The sequence below is a fragment of the Aquarana catesbeiana genome, linkage group LG07, assembly GCF_042186555.1.
Source record: "Aquarana catesbeiana isolate 2022-GZ linkage group LG07, ASM4218655v1, whole genome shotgun sequence".
NCBI classification, from domain to species: domain Eukaryota; kingdom Metazoa; phylum Chordata; class Amphibia; order Anura; family Ranidae; genus Aquarana; species Aquarana catesbeiana.
In genome coordinates, this window is record NC_133330.1 from 257,758,253 (window position 1) to 257,781,481 (window position 23,229).

General features: G+C 41.7%; 1 protein-coding gene across 3 annotated transcripts in view; it reads left to right on the top strand.

The window, feature by feature from the left end:
• Nucleotides 1–22,268, top strand: part of VAMP4 (vesicle associated membrane protein 4) — a 77,090-nt gene extending 54,822 nt beyond the window's left edge. For 2 of the 3 annotated variants that reach the window (XM_073593234.1, XM_073593235.1), the window contains exons 5-8: nucleotides 9,410–9,510; nucleotides 13,922–14,001; nucleotides 15,223–15,274; nucleotides 16,799–22,268. In XM_073593234.1, the coding sequence (XP_073449335.1) occupies nucleotides 9,410–9,510; nucleotides 13,922–14,001; nucleotides 15,223–15,274; nucleotides 16,799–16,827 (262 nt within the window). In that variant the 3' untranslated portion in view covers nucleotides 16,828–22,268. The remainder of the gene's footprint in view (nucleotides 1–9,409; nucleotides 9,511–13,921; nucleotides 14,002–15,222; nucleotides 15,275–16,798) is intronic. The other variant, XM_073593233.1, reaches the window with a different exon arrangement.
• The last annotated feature ends 961 nt before the right edge of the window (nucleotides 22,269–23,229 follow it).

Consider the following 23,229-nt stretch of genomic DNA (forward strand, 5'->3'; position numbering starts at 1 on the left):
CAAAGCAGGCTGTTTTTACAATTACAGAGCTGTGAAAAATTCACTTCTTCAAAACATCTGTGCCACCCTTAACCTGTATTCTCATGCACCATAATATTTTCTCTTAAAGTTTACTTCTGGGTATAAAACAGAATTGGCACTGAAAAGCAAGCACCTCTGATCTCTTACAGAATGCCCCAGGATTTTTGAACCCCAGGGCTGTCTAATCTGTAAAACAATGTTCTTGGTCACTGGCACTGGGCTAACCTTTTGGCCTTGTGTTTGTTGGCATATTACTATGATGGACAGTCTGACTAACCAGTAGTGAAGTGTATGAGTTGGTAAAGGTGGTCCGTGGCAGGGGTCATGGAAACTTGTTGGTAGGTGCATTTGAGAACAATTTTGCAAATATGGGTCATTTCCAGGAACTTCATTTGCAGCGAGAAATCTTTGAACCTTAAAGTGGTTGTAGACCTTCAGGGTTTTTTTTTTTTTTTGCTATTTTTATATAAAAAACATGTTATACTTACCTGCTCTGTACAGTAGTTTTACACAGAGCAGCCCGATTCTCTTCTTTTGAGGTCTCCAAGCCCCTCCTCTTCATCGGTGTCCCGATGAAAAGCCGCTTTCCCAGGGGGCACCCATGCGGGCTTGCTACTGAGTCCCCCTACTGCATCCATTGACACAGACAGCAGGACTTGGCCCCGCCCTGCCCCCTGCTCCCATGTCACGTGATTTGAATGACAGCAGTGGGAGCCAGTGGCTCCTGCTGCTATTAATCTGTCCAATGAGGAGAGGCTTGTGCACATCGCTGGATCAGATCAGGCTCAGGTAAGAAAAAGGGGGGGGGGCTGGGGGGAGGGGTGCTGCTGCACAGAAGGTTTTTCACCTTATTGCATAGAATGCATTAAGGTGAAAAAATCTTAAAGTGATTGTAAAGTCTATTTTTTTTGTTTTTTTTTCCAATAAAAAAACAAACATGTTTTACTTACCTGCCCTGTGGATTTGCACAGAGCAGCCCAAATCCTCCTCTTCTGTGCTCCTGGCCCCTCCCTCCTGTTGAGTGCCCCCACAGCAAGCAGCTTGCTATGGGGGCACCCGAGCCGGAGGGAGGGTCTAGGATGGCCAAGACGCTCGTGGACCTTGCTGGACAGAGATAGGGCTCAGGTAAGTATTAGGGGGTGCTGGAGCAGCTGCTGCACACAGAAGGCTAGAAGAAGATAAAAAACCTTCTGACTTTACAACTCCTTTAATGCTTTAGAACCACTTTAAAGCGGCATTAAACCCAAAGCCAAAAATGTATTCTGTTGCAGCTTACCCATCATTAGATGTGGTGGCTGCATCAGTTTGTTTTCTTTTCTTTTGACTTTTTTCTCTTTTGCCGCATACACACGATCAGAAATGCCGCCAGCAAAACTCAGATGAGAGCTTTTATCGGAAAATTCGACCGCGTGTATGCTCCATCGGTCTTTTGCTGTCGGATTTCCAGCCAGCAAAAGATTGAGAGCACGTTCTCTATTTTTCGGTCGGGAAAAGTTCCTATCCGAAAATGCGTTCGTCTGTATGCAATTCGGACGTGCATAAAATCACGGATGCTCAGAATCAATTTGACGCATGCTTGGAAGCATTGAACTTCATTTTCTCGGCTCTTAGTGTTTTGAACGTCACCGCGTTCTTGACGGTCGAAAGTTCAGAGAACTTTTGTGTGACCGTGTGTATGAAAGGCAAGCTTGAGCGGAATTCCGTTGGAAAAACCATCCAAGTTTTTTCTGACGGAAATTCCGATCATGTGTACGCGGCATTAGTTTTCACCTGGTGATCTGGCCAATAACACAACTCTGGAGAATGAGAACAGGAGGCACAGCAGACAGCAGCATTGTAAGTCGGGGGGAAGTAGTGTTAAATGTATTAGCAGATTTTAAATATGCTAAATTGAAGCCAAACTCCAGCTCACACTTTACAATCAGTTACAACAAACAGTGTTTTTTCCTTTTGAGATAACGGAGAATTGTATACTCACCTTTCCGTAATTTTCCTTTCCTGACGCATCTTCATGGCAGCACACACTGGGTTGTGACTCCGCCTCCACAACCTGACAGGATTGGTCTAGCTATAAAAGTTTGAGAGATACCCCCCACCATTCTCTGTACATATCATCTAAGAACAGGGTGGGATTTTGTGTGCTGCCATGAAGATGCGTCAGGAAAGGAAAATTACGGAAAGGTGAGTATACAATTTTCCGTTTTCCTGACGCCTTCATGGCACACTGGGAAATTACTCGCCAGTCGGGAGGGTGCAAAAAAATTAAGGTTTTATTTATTTAAAGAGCTGTGGAATTGGCTCTAATAATGGATTTGCCAAAGTCTGCCGTTGTCAGTTGAGCAGAGTCTATCTTATAGTGAGAAGTGAATGTATGTCTAGACGACCAGGTAGCTGCTTTACAGATTGTTTCAGGTGAAACTCTACAGTATGCTGCCCATGAAGTTGCTACTGCCCTGGTTGAGTGTGCCCTGATGCCTTCCGGGATAGTTAGTTGATGAGTAGAGTATGCCTTTTTGATGGTATTAACTAGCCAGGATGCGATTGTTCGAGAAGTTGCCGGATGACCCTTCCTGGGCCCGTGTGGAATTATGAGAAGAGTATCTGACTTCCTGAAGGAGGCTGTGGTTTCCAGATAGTCGGTAATGACAGTTTTGACATCTAATGGATGGGGTTTGCTTTGGTCATTAGTGAAGGATGGAAGGATGATATCCTGATTATAATGAAAGGAGGATGATACTTTGGGAATGAAATGTTCCGAGGGTCTCAATACCACTCTATCGGGATAGAGGACTACATATGGTTCCGTTATTAATAATGCTTTAAGTTCTGAAACTCTTTTCGCAGATGTAATGGCGATAAGGAAGGTTAACTTCAATGTCAGGTTCCAAAGTGAAATTGACTCAGCCGGGAAAAAAGGAGGTTTTGATAATGCGTCAAGTACTGTAGAGAGATTCCATGCCGGAAATGTGGGTTTCTTTGGAGGTCTGATTTTTAGGCAGGCCTTCATGAACTGGATCACCAGAGGGTGTAAGGCCCTTTTTAGGCAGGCCTTCATGAACTGGATCACCAGAGGGTGTAAGGCCCATCTAATGCCTGTTTTAGCTGATAGGGCAGAACGTGGACTTTAAGGGTACTTGAACTCAGTCCTTTATTAATACCCATTTGAAGGAACTCTAGAACTTGTGGTGGCTCAGGTGATACTGGATTCCAGTTTTTTTGTTGGGCCAGTGAACAAGACCTACTCCAGACTTGTGAGTATGTTTTGTTGGTGGTTTTTCTTGCCTGTAGAAGACTTTAAATTAAATTACCTCCTGCAAGCATCCTTGCTCTAGCAGCCGAGTCCTTTCAATTTTCATGCTGTCAAGTGGAACTTCTCCGGTGCAGGAATTGACCCTGAGATAGGAGGTCAATTGGGAATTGGTGGAAAAATGTATCCCAGGTTGAAATTCCACGGGTGGATCAGACAATCTATTCCCTCGGCCGATGGGAAAGCTGCTCTCGACAGAAATCTCCGACATTTGGTGTTCACAGGGGTAGCTGCTAAGTCGATCTCCGGTGTTCCCCAAGTTTCCGAAAGGAGAGAAAAGGCCTGCTGGCTCAACGACCACTCATTGTTTGAGAGAAGTTCCCTGCTTAGATAGTCGGCCAGCATGTTCTGTGCTGCTGGGACATACACTGCCCTCAGGTCCATCAGATGCACTTGCGCCCAATCCAAGATAGGGCGAACTTCTTCCATTAGTGTGCGACTCCTCGTACCCCCCTGCCTCTGAATATATGCTACAGCAACTCTGTTGTCCATTTGAATCAGAACGCTCTTCCCTGCCAGGTATGGAGCAAAGGCCAGAAGCGCCTGAAAGGCTGCTCTGAGCTCCAGTATATTTGATACTATACCGTGAGCCCGAAACTGCCACTGCCCTTGGGCTGCTAGGTTTTGGTAATGCGCTCCCCATCCCTTCTGGTTGGCATCTGAAGTAACCACTTCTGGCTGTGGAGGGACTATAGATTTGCACCTCTTGAGGTTGCTGGGATGCGTCCACCACCACATCGATTGCTTCATATATCTGTGGATGTAGATTGTCTGAAGCATTGATACTCCATTCCACTGCTTCAGAAAGGAATTCTGCAACATTCTCGTGTGCCATTGGGATCACTGGATCATGGGCAGAGTTGCAGACATGGAACCCAGGATACTCATACACACTCTGGCTGGTAAGCGTGTCGCTGAGATTAGCCGCTGAATTTTTTTGAATCGGAGGCATGATCTTCTCCTGAGGAAGCTGTATTCTGTTCTGGATGGTGTCCAGTTCTGTCCCCAGAAATATCATATTCTATATGGGCTGGAGCTTGCTCTTCTGCCAGTTCACTAGCCAACCGAAAACTTGCAGGGTTGATAGTAAGATCTCCCGGTGCTGCATCAGGACCTGGCGACTTTCTGCTAGAAGTAGTATGTCATCCAGATAATGATGTACTCTCAGACCTCTCTCTCTGAGATATGCAATGACGGGTAGAAGGACCTTGGTAAATGTCCTGGGAGTAGACGAGATGCCGAAGGGTAGGCACTGTAACTGGAAGTGATGTTGATTGATTGAAAAGCGGAGAAACCTTTGAAAGGCAGGATGTATTGGGATATAAGGATAGGCGTCCGATAAGTCTACGGACAGCATCCAATCTTCTAGATTCACAGCTAATAGTATGGACTGGAGGCTTTCCATTTTGAAGGATTCTAATTTGATGTTCTTGTTGAGTTTCTTTAAGTCCAGTACTGGCCGTAAGTCCCCTGTTTTCTTTTTTTACAAGAAAAAGGGGGGAGTAGAATCCTCTGCCTCTTTGACATAGCGGGACCTCCAGCATGGCCTCCTTTTGTTTTAATTCTGCTATATACTTTAGAAGGATCTTTGGTTTCTGGGAATCCTGTTTAGGAATCTCCACTTGTGACCGAACTTGATCGTGGAAATGGTCCAAGGATCTTTGATGTTCTCTGACCATATTTGTGCGAATCTCTTGAGTCTGGAAATATACAAAAACATATTTGGGGGGCACACCCTACAATGCGTTTAAATTCAAGATGGTGCTGCTATAAGACCTACAAACAGTACAAAATATATTACAGCGGACACATTCAAGAAAGACATTTCCTGCAAGGCTAGTTAAAAACACCTGAACTTATTCAAAAAATACGGGGGTTTGGTCACACTATATGGTCATATAGTGCTAAGCCCATTTACTGCGACAAAGTACCCCGAATTAGTGGGTCCTACTCTAGTAATAGAATGGAAGATCCTTTTGTCTCAACCATGGGAACTGAACATAGGGATACATCCTATGCACTGGTGGCCACTAAATAAGACGTAATGAGGAGGGGGAGGGGTGCTCCAGCCCAAAAAACCTGGTCAAGGTCTATTACAATATACTAAAACATATTTGGGGGGCACACCCTACAATGCCTTTAAATTCAAGATGGTGCTGCTATAAGACCTACAAACAGTACAAAATATATTACAGAGCACACATTCAAGAATGACATTTCCTGCAAGGCTAGTTAAAAACACCTGAACATATTCAAAAAGGAGACAAAGGATCTTCCATTCTATTACTAGAGTAGGACCCACTAATTTGGGGTACTTTGTCGCAGTAAGTGGGCTTAGCACTATATGGCCATATAGTGTGACCAAACCCCCGTATTTTTTGAATATGTACAGGTGTTTTTAACTAGGCTTGCAGGAAATGTCATTCTTGAATGTGTGCGCTGTAATATATTTTGTATTGTTCTCTTGAGTCTGGCACCTACGCTTAGAGGATGGGCGGGCGGGCGTATTTTCAAAAGGACTTCTGTTGTTCGCCAAAGGGGGTGGCCTTGGTTTTCCACATTTTCAGGAAGGATGACTGTGTGTTCCTCCAGTTTTGCATAAACTCTTTACCTGGTCTATAAGTCTTGGCTTCCCTGTATCTTTGGGGAAGGTTGCCCTTGTAGGCAGGACCTATTGATCTCTTGGGTCTCCTGTCAGAGGGAATGAGGCCCGACTTGCCCCCCGTCACATTGGAAATGGCTGCATCCAATTTGGGGCCAAAGAGATTAGAGCCGTCATAGGGAATTTTGCACCAATTTGTTTTTGATGCTGCGTCGGCTATCCAAGGTTTTAGCCACAAAGCTCTCCTTGCCATCACTGAGGCTAACATTGCCCGGGTCAAGCATCTGATAACATCCACGGAGGCTTCTGCAATGAAATCGCCTGCCAATCTGAGTTCTTGCAGAGAGGTAATTACTTTTTCTAAGTCTGCTCCTGCCTGTAGAGATTTTTTCAATATTGGAAGCCCAGCCCGAGATGGCTCTACCAACTGCTGCCATGGTGACTGCTGGTCCACAAGCGCCTCCTGCCGTGGAGTATGCTTTTTTAAGTTCCAGATCAATTTTTCGATCTAAAACGTCCCGGAAGGAGACTGCGTCCTCGATGGGTAAAGTGACATGTCTTGCTAGGCACATTAGGGAGGCATCCACAATAGGAGCATTAATTAAGGAATTAACCTTAGGCTCTTTCAAAGATTACATTTTGGCTAGCCTATTATTAAGGCTGGGCCTCTTGTCGGATCTTTCCTATTCGTCTTTGATTAAATCATCTAGTTCCTCAATGAAAGGGAAGGTTTCTGGGTCCCTATTTAGGTTTGGAAAATATTTTCGGGTTTTCTGAGGTGCTTCCTCAGCTTCTTCCCAACCTATGGCCTCCTTGACTGATTTTGCAAAGGTTTCAACCAGAGCGAAGTCAAAACCCGCTGGTACTTCAGGATCCTCACTCTCTGAAGGGGATTCTGGTTCCACCACCACATCGATTGTTGAGCGAGGAGGAGCCGCAGAAGAAGTGCAGCAAGGAAGAAAAAATAATTAAAGGCAAAAGTGGAGACCACTGCAATATTTGAAGCTTTTTTAAAGCTTACTTCTGTGCCAGATGTTCTGTTGCTGATGCCCCTGAGACCACCAGAGCGGGGTTCCCGCCATAGAAGCTCTTTTAGAGACTGTACAGGAGGGACTTCCAAACAGGAGAGGCTTGAACCTGCTGGGGCGATGCGGTAAGAGGCTTTACGATGTCCATCCAATCCCGTCAGGTGAGGATAAAAAAAGAGAATGGTGGGGGGCGTCTCTCTTCAACTTTTATAGCTAGACCAATCCTGTCAGGTTGTGGAGGCGGAGTCACAACCCAGTGTGTGCTGCCATGAAGGCGTCAGGAAAAAACTTTTACATGAATAAATGAAAGCTGATTTTATTAATCACCCCTGCCAGTGTTAAGTGGTTTGTCTCACACATGTAAACTGATACATTCTGTTGGAGAGCTTGTGCTTGTGAAAACAGCAGACTTACTTGCTAGATTATCAGATGACAATGAAAGAAATCCTAAAAAGGAAACCAATGCAGCCATCACATCTAAGAATTGTTAAGCTTCAATATAATGTATGCATTATATGTTTTTGTAGTTTCATATTTAGATTTGTGATTCGTAGATCCATTATTCAATTGTGCTCAGCAAAAAAATCTTGCATTTTCAATCCAGCGAGTTGGTTAGTAATTTGTATCACTTTCTGCTTTCATCTATGGCCAATACAGTTCATTTAGCTGCAGTTACTTAGGTTATGCAGTAATAGCTATTTGATATTTGAGTCATGCGTAACAGTTGATGTTTAAAGGAACCGGTGAAGGGTATGAATCAAGGATCAGGATCTCCCCACTTTCCTTTTATTTAATGCTGGTATTTGACTTCTGACCCCTGGTCACAAATAGGTGTCTTCCAGCTCTGAGCCAGGGAGCACTAACTGCAAATATTTCCGAACCTGGATGAACGTGATCTACTTGACAAATATAGCATGGAGCATACATTACTCTTTATGTTTTGTTTAACCACTTCAGGACTGGAGCAACTTTTTCATTTGTAGCACACATATTAAAATCTGATTTTTTTTTTTTTTTTTTTTTTTTTATGGCTTGAAAATTACTTAAAATGGAGTTCCACCCAGAAATGGAACTTCTATTGTCCGGATTCCTCCCCCCCACCTCCTTTGTCACATTTGGCACTTTTCAGGGGGGAGCAGATACCTGTCTAATACAGATATTTGCTTCCACTTCCGGCGGAAGATCGGCGCAGTATCCGTGGCAATCTACGCCATGTCCGGCCCCCCCCCCCCCCCCCCCCCGCTGTCTTTTGGGAAACACAGAGGTCCCAGGATACAGCAGGGACCACTCAGACTATCAGGAGATGGATTGGGGACAGTGGAAGAAGGGGAGGATCAGAGAAGACAGGATCAGACAGCCTTTTTACACATTTTGGAAGTTTAACCCCTTAGGTTCCACAGTTAGTATAACAAGCATGCTTTACTCCATAGATGGACTGATTTTACTGTGGTGAGCTTAGTAACACTTTAAATCAGGGGTCTCAAACTGCCAGTCCTCCAGCTGTTGCGAAGCTACAAGTCCCATGAGACATTGCATTGCTGACAGCATGACTCACACAGGCAAAGGCATTATGGGACTTGTAGTGTAGCAACAGCTGGAGGGCCACCAGTTTGAGACCCCTGCTTTAAATGTTTATTAAAATGGAACTGAATTCTCTCAATTAACATTACTAGTTTTAATCCTACTGCTAGTATTAGTAAATAGATGGAAAGGAATATTATACTTACTGTACTTTTTTCAAACTTTTATTTTTACATTTCTTCAGTTGGTTTCTGGCCTAGGCCAAAATGACGTCATACATCCCAGGAGTGTTAATGGGCAGAAAGTGTCTGGAGAAAGGGAGGAGGGGCTTTCGCAGCTAAGCACGCCCTCCTTCCTGCATATTTGAGCTAGGTGCAGGTGGATTCCAGAAAGGAAATGCTACATGAATAATCTGGCTTTACTAAAGATGACCGTGGCTAGAAATTCTAGGGGCTGTTTTTCAAAGTACAATTTTTCTGACGTATTTTTGGCCCGTATCTATTTTTCCAAAGCTACTTTGATCCAGTTTTGTGGTACCCAGCATTAATCTTTTGCTTTCTCAGATTGAAATAAGGCAGGACATGCATGGAATGACAGATGGGAATCTATTAAAATTCTCTCTGGGTCTTTGTGTTGATCCGTGCGATCTGACAGTCATTTGTTTTTCATTATCTAAGCAATTTCTGTAATAAAAAAATTGTACCTTATGGGACTTGCATGAATGTTTTTAATCAATATATACATTTATTAAATCATTTTATGTTGACTGTTCTGTTTAGGATGGATAGCTTTACGTTGTTTCAGTAAGACCATATAAATCAAAACACATGGAAGCAACCTATACCTTAATAAAAACAGATTATTTTGCAATGCAAAGTCTCTAATATGGATGTGATTTATGTTCATCTGATGAAAACTGTATATTTGCAGCGCACAGAACCAGGTGGATGAAGTGATTGGTGTTATGCAAGAGAACATCACCAAGGTGATAGAACGAGGAGAGAGGCTGGATGAACTACAGGACAAGTCAGGTGAGAATAAATGTGAAATATTAACTGCTATCTAGTAATTTTTTAAGATGTTCTTTTCTTTAACCGCTTGCCGACCAGCCTCCGCAGTTGTACTGCGGCAACATGGCTCGGCTCCGCGAATTGCCGTCATGTTACGTTGCTTCTAGATTTGGCCACTAGGAGCACACGCGCCCCCTGCTCGCCCATGAAGCCGATGCGAGTGCCCGGCGGTCGCGATCCCCGCCAGGCTCCCGCGATCGCTCGGGGCACACAGAGAACCCGGTTCTCTGAGGGGAGAACAGACAGATCGTCTGTTCATACAGAGTATGAACAGCGATCTGTCATCTCCCCTACACAGTCCCCTCCCCCTTCAGTTAGAACACACAGAATAGGGAACACATTAACCCCTTGATCGCCCCTAGTGGTTAACCCCTTCACTGCCAGTGAAATTTTTACAGTAATCAATGCATTTTTATAGCACTGATCGCTGTAAAAATGCTAATGGTCCCAAAAATGTGTCAAAATTGTCCGACGTGTCCGCCATAATGTCACAGTCCTGATAAAAAATCGCCATTACTAGTAAAAAAAAAAAAAAAATAATAATAATAAAAATGCCATAAAACTCCCCTATTTTGAAGACGCTATAACTTTTGCGCAAACCAATCAATATACACTTATTGCGATTTTTTTTTTTTTTTTTTTACCAAAAATATGTAGAAGAATACATATTGGCCTAAACTGAGGAAAACAATTGTTTTTTATATATTTTTGGGGGATATTTATTATAGCAAAAAGTAAAAAATTATTGCATTTTTTTCAAAATTGTCGCTCTTTTTTTGTTTATAGCGCAAAAAATAAAAACCGCAGAGGCGATCAAATACCACCAAAAGAAAGCTCTATTTGTGGGAAAAAAAGGACGTCAATTTTGTTTGGGTGCAAAGTCGAACGACTGCGCAATTGTCAGTTAAAGCGTTGTAGTGCCGAATCGCAAAAAGTGCTCTGGTCAGGAAGGTGGTAAAATCTTCCAAGGCTGAAGCGGTTAAAGTGATTGTAACTTGAAAACAAATGCTCCTGTCCCTTCAAAGCAGGATATATAGCATATATATATCCTGCCTGTTCCTGTGTTAGCCTGTTTGAACTGACCACACTAATCATGACTGCTGATACATATTAATGTGGTCAAACAGTCTCCTCTCTCTCCCTCCTCCTGCCTTGAGTAAAACCATTTCCCTGCAGCTGCTCCAGTGATTGTAAGGTAACATTGATTAATTACTTTTGTCCTTTCTTTTTTAGGTCCATGTTAAGTGTGTGTGTTTTATTTATTTTTTTTTATGATCCTAAATACCTTTTTTGCACTGCTCTGCTGTGCAGTCACATGTCCTCCCTCCGCTATCTTGCATACGTCTGAAGGGAATCTCAGCCCCTCCCACTGTTCTCCCTTAGATTGGGAAGGAAAGCGGAGGGAGGACACGTGACCGCACAACAGCGCTGTGCAAAGAAGGTATTTAGGATTAGAATAAAAAAAAACACACACATTACACTAAACATGGACCTAAAACAGAGAAGATGAAAGTAATTAATAGATGTGACTTTACAACCAGTTGCCAACTTGCTGCAGTACATAAACTGCAAAGCTGTAGCTCCTACAGGCACAGCGGTGTACCCATACATCGCTACCTGTTTCCGGTTACTCCACCTGTTTCCAGCGTTAACAGTATCAAAAAAAATTAAACTTTAAAAATTGTAATTCGTAAATAAACATTCAAGTATATATACCATAGTTTGTAGACGCTATAACTTTCATGCAAACCAATTTCATTTATACAGTACTTATTGGGATTTTTTTTTTTTTACCAAAGACGTGTAGCAGAATACCTACATGGCCTAAATTTATCAAGAAAAAAAAAAAAATATATATATATATATATATATAATTTATTTTTTATTGAATGTTTTATAGCAGAAAGAAATATTGTTTTGTTTTTTCTCATTTATATAATAATAAAAACAGTGATGATCAAATACCCCCAAAAGAAAGCTCTATTTGTGTGAAAAAAACAATATAAGTTTAATTTGCATACAGTGTTGCTGACAGCGCAATTACCAGTTAATGTAGCGCCTGGTTATAAAGGGGGTAAAACCTTCCGGAGCTCAAGCGGTTCAACAAACATTTAGGAACATGGAAATGGACTGTTGAAAGATCTACAAGACCTGCTTCTCTATTAAAGCTAAACTACAGGAAAGCAGCCACAAATACATATGAATGAAGTAATGTTTTACCTGCAAAATGATTTGTACTTAATTTCAGCCAGTCTTGTGATACAGACACTGCAAACAATTCCTTAACCTCTACTACAGCAGCACACTATATTGTTAACATAACCCCCCCCCTCATCTGCTGATTATATAATGAAATAGAAGCACCATTTTAAGGTCATAATTCAGTTATGAATGCTATCAGCATGTTCTTTATTATCACATTCAAGTGGCAGATCCTAATTAGTGTCTGGGGCAGGTTCTATCTCTCTCGTTCTGAGTGCTGGTGGTCAAGAAATTACAGAAGTTTGATAATAAGAAAAATTCAACCCTTTACACTAGTTGCCTTTAAAGTAGAATTCAAGCTTACACATAACTGTCCTTAAAACTGTCTCTTCCCTCCCCCTTCACACCACAACCCCAATTCCAACAAAGTTGAGACGCTGTGTAAAGACAGACTGCTGAATTCAAAGACACCCCCAAAAAAATTAAATAATGATGCAGCAGGCTAGTCCATTTTGCTGAAATTTCATTGTAGCACTCAAAATTGTATTTAGTAGTTTGTATGCCCCCCATATGCTTGTTTGCATGCCTGACAATGTCAGGGCATGCTCCTAATGATGGATAGTGTCCTGAGGTATTTCCTCCCAGATCTGGACCAGGGCATCACTGAGCTCCTGAACAGACTGAGGTGCAACCTGACAGCATTGGATGGACCGAAACATCACAAACATGTCCCAGAGGTGTTCTATTTGATTTAGGTAAGGTGAGCATTGGGGCCATTCAATGGTATCGATTCTTTCATCCTCCAGGAACTGGCTGCATACTCTCGCCACATGAGGCCGGGCATTGTCGTGCACCAGGAGGAACCCAGGACCCACTGCACCAGCGTAGGGTCGGACATTGGGTCCAAAGATTTCATCACGATACCTAATGGCAGTCAGTGTGTCATTGTCTAGCCTGTAGAGGTCTGTGCGTCCCTCCATGGATATGCCTCCCCAGACCATCACTGACCCACCACCAAACAGGCAGCATAATGTTCTCTACGGCTTCTCCAGACCCCTTCATGTCTTTCATGTGGTCAGGGTGAACCTGCTCTCATGTGTGAAAAATACAGGAACCTGCCAATTCTGGTGTTCAATGGCAAATGTCAATCGAGCTCCATGGTGCCGGGCAGTGAGCACAGGGCCCAATAGAGGACGCCAGGCCCTCAGGCCACCCTCACGAAGTCTGTATCTGATTGTTTGGTCAGAGACATTCACAACAGTGGCTTGCTGGAGGTCATTTTGTAGAGCTCTGGCAGTACTTATCCTGTTTCTTCCTGCACAAAGGAGCAGATACCGGTCCTGCTGATGGGTTAAGGACCAAATGCAAAACTAGTGGAAAAGTCAGAAAAGATGAATAGGGGGAAAAAAGTCAGTGGGCCCCACCTGTAAATTCCTGTTTTGGAGGTCGTCCCATTGCTGCCCATCTAGTGCACCTGTTGTTAATTTCATTAACACCAAAGCAGCTGAAACTGATTAACAAACCCCTCTGCTACTTAACTGACCAGATCAATATCCCAGGAGTTTATTTGGCTTGATGCTATACTCTGATTTAAAAGTGTTACTTTCAATTTTTTTGAGCAGTGTATATCAGATGTTTAGATTGAGAAAATGTACCATTTTAAGATAAAAGTAAGGTAATTTTGAAACTGTGGTAGCAGCACGTCTCAAAAAAGTTGGGACAGGGCAACAAAGTGATTTTTGATTAGCCCACAGCAATCACATGGTACCTGGCTATACCTGTACCATGTGATCAGCTGTAGCCAATCACAGATCACAACCATAAGCAAAGCTATTCATGAATGTTAACCCATCCATGACCGCTAAAACTATTGCTTATACAGTGATCATCGCTGTACAAGCAAATAACAGTGTAGAAAAAAATCCCTGATCATCCCCAAAACCGGTGGAGTTGAGTAAAATGACAGAATTGATCAAGAGTCTAAATGCTTTGTAGGGCACTGTATTTACATAAATTTGAAAGATAATAAAGCCAATAGTTTGCCTTAATTTAAAAACATATTCCCTTGAAATGCACTTCATGACATATAGAGCTGTTGCATTAAACCTTTTATTTCAGAATTTGTTATAATCATTTTTTGTTGGATTTCTATTTTTTTTATGTCGTATAGAAAGTTTGTCAGATAACGCCACAGCTTTCAGTAGCAGAGCAAGACAACTCAGAAGACAAATGTGGTGGCGGGAATGTAAGGTGAGCATTTATTTATTCTAAATATATAACAACAAAGGCTTTGCCATTTTACCTAATATGAAGGTACAAAATATGTTACCCCAGCATTTTATATTCACAATATTTGTCTGTTGTACCATGTACTGTTAAAAAGTATCCTGTTCTCTTTGTATTGCTTCCTTTGTGTGACATACCTGATGTTCCTTCCAGTCCCCCTGCTTTAAAAATGACCACGATAGCTTTGAGAGCACACCGACCCCAGTGTGGTCAGTTTGCTGGGAGAACAGCCTACCTGTCTGTCCTCCAGTGATCAGACTTGTGCTGACAAGCCCCCTCCCCTGTACAGTAATTCACAGGAAAGTTCAGCATACTGCTGTTTTCCCACCCCCATCTTTCTATGCAGATATATATATATATATATATATATATATATATATATATGTATGTATGTGTATATATATATATATATATATAATCATCTATCTATCTTTACAATAATGTGGATTACCCCATTTTTTTGACTCATTACAATCCCATTCCTAAATTCAGATATCCTCCCATACATTTACTGTGTGTTTGACATGTACATACATGCCATATAATCTTTATTCCTTTATCTTGATGTAGAATAAGATTCAAATTTACAAAAAAAGACACTCCTGGTGTTCATATCTCCAATTTTATAGTAATAGAAATGGCAATTAAACTTCAAGTTTGAAAATTAAAAATTAAAAACATGATGGATCTGTTCAGGTCTTCCTGTCAGTTTTCTAGTTGGGCCTGCTCAGATGGTCCATTTACCCCTATGGACAGGCAGGTGTGAACGGACTTGTGTCTGTATACACCCTTCTACCTCCGGGTCCGATCAGGATTCGTCTTTTGTTTTAGGTGGATCGGAGGGTGGTCAGATGTAAATGGACAGGCAAGTTTAATTTACACCTGACCTTACATAGAGCAGAGTGGGCTTTGTTCATGTCTGCTCTGCAGAATCCGACCTGACACGGACCTGTCATCTGCCTGCTCTGCTCTGATCAGCAAGGAATCTGTGAGTGGAGCAAGCCTTGTCTGAAAGAGGCCAAAACCTTTTTTTTAGTTTGCCAGAAGTTAGTAAAACTGTAGCTGCCTCTTTAGTGCTTTGAGACCAATTCTTTACATTTAAACTGTATAGATTTGAAAGCTATATGGTATGAAAAAATATTTTTTTTTTAAAGTAAAACGTGTTTGTGTGCTTTGTTCTTTTAGATGAAAGCCATAGTGGCCTTGGTTTTCATTCTCATCCTGCTAGTGATTATTGGTAAGTACCGAGTATAAAGTTTTTAAAATTATTTTCTTATTTTATTTTTATTATATTTGATGTAACTGAAAGCTGATGGCTCGGCTTGGTCAGTCCATAATGTCCAAACAAATAGCCCAATGAATACCCCACTGTTGTTATTTACATCTTCTGTATGGGATGCTGTGAACTGAATGTAATATTCAAAAAGCTTCATTTAGTGGATTAAAGGTTAGCTAACTTATTTTACCCGTTCTCTAAAATGATCTGAAAACAACCTGCTGTTCTGTTGTTAGAAAAATCCAGAGATTAGATTTATAGCCCACAAGATTGTTTAGCTTATAGTAATGGCTACTATGAGGCCTGTTGCACATGGGAGTAAAAAAAGCTAAGTTTTTTTTACTGATCTGAAATGAGATGCATTATTGCTAATGGAACATTGAGTACAGAGCAGTAGAACAAAAATAGAAAATGTTTCATTTAAATGCAGTAATTTACTCGCCTATTTACTAGTTTTGGCTCCTCTCACATAAGTTTAAATGATAATATTACAGCACTGGCAATGAAGAAGAATTTTACTCATCTATATGCTTACACACCTTTTACTCGCTTCAACTAAGAAATGACTACAGTCACATGGTATTTGTATACGTGTGACTATTGTAATTTCCCCTTCACCGGTTAGTTAACCACTTCCCACCAGGAGGGCGTACATGGACGTCATCCCATTTCAGTGGTTATACCAGGAGGATGCCTGCACCTACAGGCACCAACCTGGTATCATTCTCTTCAGCCGGCGATTCCCTGCACCATAAGAAAAATCATAGCGGCAGTTCAGCCATTTGATTGTCCTTACAGGCGGCGGGAGGGGGCATCCCCTCGCAGCCTTACAGTGCTTCTACTGGTCCGCCAGTGCGATCAGCGAGCCGGAGAAGGAATCCACCTGCGTCAGAAGTTGACCATAGAGATTTCCAGGGAACGGATGGTCCCCAGTCATCTCTATGACTCTGAGCCCGGGTGCGATGTTATGAAGTCATGCCCGGTCTGGCAGTTGTAAATACTGCCATATACTCAGCTGGAAAGCCCAGATTTCCCTGTTTTTTTTTTATCCCGGGCTTTCCAGCCTGGAGGAGAGATGTGGGGTCTTATTGACCCCACATCTCTCCATGAAGAGGACCTGTCATGCACTATTCCTATTACAAGGGATGTTTACATTCCCTCTAATAGGAATAAAAAGGATCCAAAAATTTTTTTTTTTTAAAGGGAAAGTGTAAAAATAAAATAAACAATAAGAAAAGACATTTTTTAAAGTGCCTCCGTCCCCGCGAGCTCGCACGCAGAAAGCATGCGTATGTCGCGCCCACATATGAAAACGGCATTCAATTCACACATGTCAGTGTCTCATAATATATAAAAATTATGTTTTTGGTAAATTTTGCATAATTGATACTGAATTTACACATTAATTTTCTTTTGAGTGATCACCTTTTGAAAGGTTCAAGACATTTTATGTGACAATCAGTGCCTCATTTATTTTTCTTACAGTGCCCATCATCCTGAAGTATCGGTCCTAACCAGCTGAATCCAAGCCATGGTTCAGAGGGATACCTGGAACTTCTGATCTTGGGATCACCTGTACAGAACTGTATTATTTTATTTCCTTTAACTGCTTACCTGTACATCCCTCTTCTCCAAACAAAAGGACCAGTTCTCATTCCTATCGGACATTCTTAGCAGATCTAACTTGTTGTAAATGACAAACAGTTGGAGACCTTATAAACCTCTAACTTATTTATTGTATTTTTAGTTAATTCATGTTTACATTTAATTAGGATATGTTTTATTAGAATGCACAGTTGCCTGGGTGCACCAGTATTCCTCTTCGACCTTTCTAATGTACAGTATGTAAAGTGTAAAACCATGATAGCGCCACATGAGAAGCTTTATTTTCACTTTAATTTATGAGAAATTTTTCAGCTATATTGAAATTCACAGAGATAACATATCCTTGCAGTTCACTTTGTCCCACTATGCTGCTAGCAAATGGAGTACCTATGACCTACCTATATTTACCGCCAATTTTCTGTTGCATTTTCTGTAACATTGCAGTTATTTGACACGTTAAACTGTGATTAGCCTTTAGCTTTTCGTTTCTTGTGTAATTTGTTTATTAACTTTGTCAGACAGTAATTCTAAATTTAAAAAAAAATAGAGAATATTGCAGACAACCAGAATTGTCCATTTAGTGTGTTTAGGAGGTATTTTGGTCCTGTTGCAAGTGCAGTGATACATGAAAAATCGACCAGGGAGTGTAAGGAACATTTGGCACAGTAGGTGTGCAGAGCTGGGACCTGGTGAGAATATCTTGTTGTGAAGGCATAGTGCTCCTAAGGAGCTGTGAGACTATAACTCATCGCGTACCTAAAATTGAATTGCCAGGCTGGAGATGACTGACACTATAAAAAAAAAAAAAGATCTAGAAGAAAAAAAAGAAGTAAATTCAATTCTACACTATAGTGGCCCTGCTAAATATTTTTTTGTCATGGTCGCAGAATGCAAGTAGCCTGCTATTGATAAATCCTAATTCTTTTTCCTCAAACTTTTCATTGAAGGTTTAACATTTATGCCTCTGGAAAATGTACATAATTGCCACAAGGGAAATCATAACCCCAAACGGATTTTTATAGCATCAAATAGAGACATAAACATAGCAATTACTAACTTTTTAATATAGTCGGAATGCTTTTAAGGAGTTAATGAAATTACTATGCGAGGTCAGTCTATTCCAGAGGACATAACAAATGCCAGTCGTTTCCGAAGGATTTGCTCAATCCTACAGACCTTTTTTATATAGGGTTATTGCTTTAGCCAGTGATGGCTGCATGGGGTGTATAGAGAAGGCTTTGTACAAACATAACAATATATAACTCTCAGGCAGACATACATAGTCTGGCATTGGCAATTGATGCTGCTGTTTCAAGCATTGTTTAAGACATTCAGAACATAATCACTGCTGTTTAGGTGCTTTTTTATGTTTTGCAGAAATTGACCATTGCTTGAACAGAGACTTACCTTTTTTTATTAGAGAGGTGTTTCAACAAGTCTCAGTAATGTCCATTCTCGCTTACCACCAGAGATGACTTTGTTATTTTCAAAAGGTTTAGTGAATGATAGCATGTATATACTATAGTTCCTCTATCCACAGCTCTCTTGTGTGGATGGAGCGATATGTTAGCCAACGGGCTGAATGAAAATAAAAATATAGCTGTCTGTGGCCAGCTGTTACCAAGCCATTGGGCTATTTTGGTACATAAGGTTATTATTGTGCATGCACCTCTAAAAAGTGTTGCCAAACATCAGTAAATTTACAGACAGTTTGTAAAAAAACACCCATCCGTAAATGTCTGTACAGGAGAAATCTGTCCATAAAAATACAAAGGGCATCTGACTTTCCCCCTGTGGTTTAATCGCATCATTCAAACAAATAACTATTAGTTCTGTCTGGACTCCCGAGACCCAGTTCCATGATGCCTGCCGTCGCTTCACACAATCTGCTGCTGTCATATTACTGGTTGCTAAGACCACCTGGTGTCTAGCAACCAGTGAAGTACATGCAGAGGCCCCAGAACTCAGAGCGGAGGAGTAACTTTCTCCTCCAGACCTGACCTGGACCACGGCTGGGACCTGGGACTGGGAGGTAGGTGTGCGGCTGGCCATGGCTTCTCTCCATCTTTTCTCTCGAGACTCAGGGCTCTCCCTGCTCCATTGTTTCTGCTGTGTATGCAGACAGCAGCCTATTTTGCCTATTTTTACCCTCTGCATTGCCTGTCGGGAGACCCATGGATGTAGGAAAGAAAATTGCATAATGTATGGCCAGCCTTAGTCACGCGCTCTTATTTTTGTGAAGCTGACTTTTTAATTGTAAAGCCAGGCAGATTACTTGTGTTGGGTATTGTTAATGTTTACATATTGTTTAAATGTTGATTGTGTTCATTTTTAATAGTTTCTGTCAAATTTTAGGTTTTTCAGTAAAAAATGTGGTACATTTTCTAGGTTTAGTCAGTAAAAAAAAAGTTGTGAAGGATTGGCAATACTGCCTCTAACCACTATAAATGGTCACCTTTACTCTATCTGGAAACAGCTAGCCCAACCCATACATTTCAAAGAGCAAACATTCTGATCCGGCATCATTTAAACTACAGGTTCCTTCACATCAAGCTCAATTGATAACGCATGTGGTGTTGTGTGTGCATTTGTAAAGGTCTATGTAAAGCAGATGTTAATGTTAAACTGAAGCTTAATACACTTAAACTTTGCAAAATGCACTCAGGTGTTATTAGCATAAAGGAATTTTCATTGTACTCGTACTCATCTGATGTGAATGAGTCCTAACTGAAAACAAAGGTATAGTGCAGAGTAAAAGTTCACTTTTGTGTTATTTTCTAAAAGTGGCTCCATTTTTCTTCAATCACCTCCAAAAGTTAAGAGCGGTATGGCCAAAGCTTTTTATGCCATACAGTGAGTGGAAAAAAGTATTTGATCCCCTGCTGATTTTGTACATTTGCCCACTGAAAAAGAAATGATCAGTCTGTAATTTTAATTGTAGGTTTATTTTAACAGTGAGAGACAGAATAACAACAAAAATCCAGAAAAACACATTTCAAAAAAATTATAAATTGACTTGCATTTTAATGAGGGAAACAAGTATTTGACCCCTTGGCAAAACATGACTTAGTACTTGGTGGCAAAACCCTTGTGGGCAAGCACAGAGGTCAGACTTTTCTTGTATTAGGCCACCAGGTTGGCCCACATCTCAGGAGGGATTTTGTCCCACTCCTCTTTGCAGATCCTCTCCAAGTCATTAAGGTTTCGAGGCTGATGTTTGGTAACTCGAACCTTCAGCTCCCTCCACATTAAGGTCTGGAGGCTGGCTAGGCCACTCCAGGACCTTAATGTGCTTCTTCTTGAGCCATTCTTTTGTTGCCTTGGCCGTGTGTTTTGGGCCATTGTCATGCTGGAATACCCATCCAACGACCCATTTTCAATGCCCTGGCTGAGGGAAGGAGGTTCTCACCCAAGATTTGATGGTACATGGCCCCGTCCCTTTGATGCAGTGAAGTTGTCCTGTCCTCTTAGCAGAAAAACACCCCCAAAGCATAATGTTTTCACCTCCCATGTTTGACGGTGGGGATGGTGTTCTTGGGGTCATAGGCCGCATTCCTTCTCCTCCTCCTCCAAACACGGCAAGTTGGGTTGATGCCAAAGAGCTCCATTTTGGTCTCATCTAACCACAACACTTTTACCCAGTTCTCTGAATCATTTAAATGTTCATTAGCAAACTTCAGACTGGCCTGTACATGTGCTTTCTTGAGTAGGGGGGCCCTGTGGGCACTGCAGGATTTCAGTCTTTCATGGCGTAGTGTGTTACCAGTTGTTTTCTTGGTGACTATGGTCCCAGCTGCCTTGAGATCCATGACAAGATTCTCCCATGTAGTTCTGGGCTGATTCTTCACCGTTCTCATGATCATTGAAACTCCACAAGGTGAGATCTTGCATGGAGCCCCAGACCGAGGGAAGATTGACAGTTCTGTTGTGTTTCTTCCATTTGCGAATAATCGCACCAACTGTTGTCACCCTCTCATCAAGGTGCTTGGCGATGGTCTTGTAGCCCATTCCAGCCTTGTGTAGGTCTACAATCTTGTCCCTGACATCCTTGGACAGCTCTTTGGTCTTTGCCATGGTGGAGAGATTGGAATCCGATTGCTTCTGTGGACAGGTGTCTTTTATGCAGGCAACAAGGTGAGATTAGGAGCACTCCCTTTTGAGAGTGCTCCTAATCTCAGCTCGTTACCTGTATAGAAGACACCTGGGAGCCAGAAATCTTGCTGATTAATAGGGGAGGAAATACTTACTTCACTCATTAAAATGCAATTCAATCTATAACTTTTTTGAAATGCGTTTTTCTGGATATTTTTGTTGTTATTCTGTCTCTAACTGTTAAAATAAACCTACCATTAAAATTATAGACTGATCATTTCTTTGTCAGTGGGCAAACGTACAAAATCAGCAGGGGATCAAATACCACTAGCCTGGCACTCCAGTGAGCGCTGGAGGGGCCGAAAGTGGTGACTGTCAGTCACTATCCTCCACTGCGAGAGGGCTAAGAAGTCAGCGGTCATGCGATTCTCGGGCTTAGAGCCAGCATGAAGGTGTGTGTGTATGTTTTTTCTATAACCCCATACATCTCACTTAATGTTTTATCCTTTTTTTTTTCTAGACTATTTTATTAATAACTTCTGTAAAGATGTGAGTTTTACAAATTTGACAGGCTAGTTTGGCATTTAATTTTCTTCCTGACTTGCTTAACCTTTACTATGGGTGGGATAGAGACAATTACTTTAAAGGGTAATTCCACTTGGAATTGTGGAATTTTTTTCCATGTGGAATTTCCACATGGAAAAAAAAATAGCAAATTAAAAAAAATAATACTATAGCATATACAATTGCAACACAACTATTATTGTAATTGAATGTTATTAAAAATTATCTTTCCTTTTTAAATCTGTAGCCGCTGTAATTTTCTGTAAAATGCAATATGGCTACCTGGAGGAGTTCTGTACACAGATTGTGTACAGAACGCCCCCCAGAAACATAATTTCCTGCTTGTGTGATTGGCTCACTGATTTTTCCAGCAGTCTACACTAAGATACAAGTCATAATTTTGGGATCCCCTCAATACAATTTTTGGTAACATACTCCCAATAGGAAATCATGTCTAAAGGAATGCAGACCCAGCTGTTTTCCTTTCAGTGCCCTACAGCTGCAGCAGCTGGTTGATAATTATGAAGCTACTTAGATTTGCTTTCCCACATGGACACAGACAAACACACAGGGATTTCTTCAGAATAACAAAAGGTAGGAATGTGCAAAAAAGTTTGTTAAAAACCCTGCAATGTACAGTGGGGCAAAAAAGTATTTAGTCAGCCACCAATTGTGCAAGTTCTCCCACTTAAAAAGATGAGAGAGGCCTGTAATTGTCATCATAGGTATACCTCAACTATGAGAGACAAAATGTGGAAACAAATCCAGACAATCACATTGTCTGATTTTTGAAAGAATTTATTTGCAAATTATGGTGGAAAATAAGTATTTGGTCAATATCAAAAGTTCATCTCAGTACTTTGTCATATATCCTTTGTTGGCAATGACAGAGGTCATACGTTTTCTGTAAGTCTTCATAAGGTTGTCACACACTGTTGCTGGTATGTTGGCCCATTCCTCCATGCAGATCTCCTCTAGAGCAGTGATGTTTTGGGGCTGTCGCTGGGCAACACGGACTTTTAACTCCCTCCAAAGGCTTTCTATGGGGTTGAGATCTGGAGACTGGCTAGGCCACTCCAGGACCCTGAAATGCTTCTTACGAAGCCACTCCTTCGTTGCCTGGACGGTGTGTTTGGGATCATTGTCATGCTGAAAGACCCAGCCACGTTTCATCTTCAATGCCCTTGCTGATGGGAGGATGTTTGCACTCAAAATCTCATGATACATGGCTGCATTCATTCTTTCATGTACATGGATCAGTCGCCCTGTTCCCTTTGCAGAGAAACAGCCCCAGAGCATGATGTTGCCACCCCCATGCTTCACAGTAGGTATGGTGTTCTTTGGTTGCAACTCAGCATTCTCTCTCCTCCAAACACGACGAGTTGTGTTTCTACCAAACAGTTCTACTTTGGTTTCATCTGACCATATGACATTCTCCCAATCCTCTTCTGGATCATCCAAATGCTCTCTAGCAAACCTCAGACGGGCCCGGGCATGTACTGGCTTAAGCAGGGGGACACGTCTGGCACTGCAGGATCTGAGTCCCTGGCGCGTAGTGTGTTACTGATGGTAGCCTTTGTTACGTTGGTCCCAGCTCTCTGCAGGTCATTCACTAGGTCCCCCCGTGTGGTTCTGGGATTTTTTGCTCACCGTTC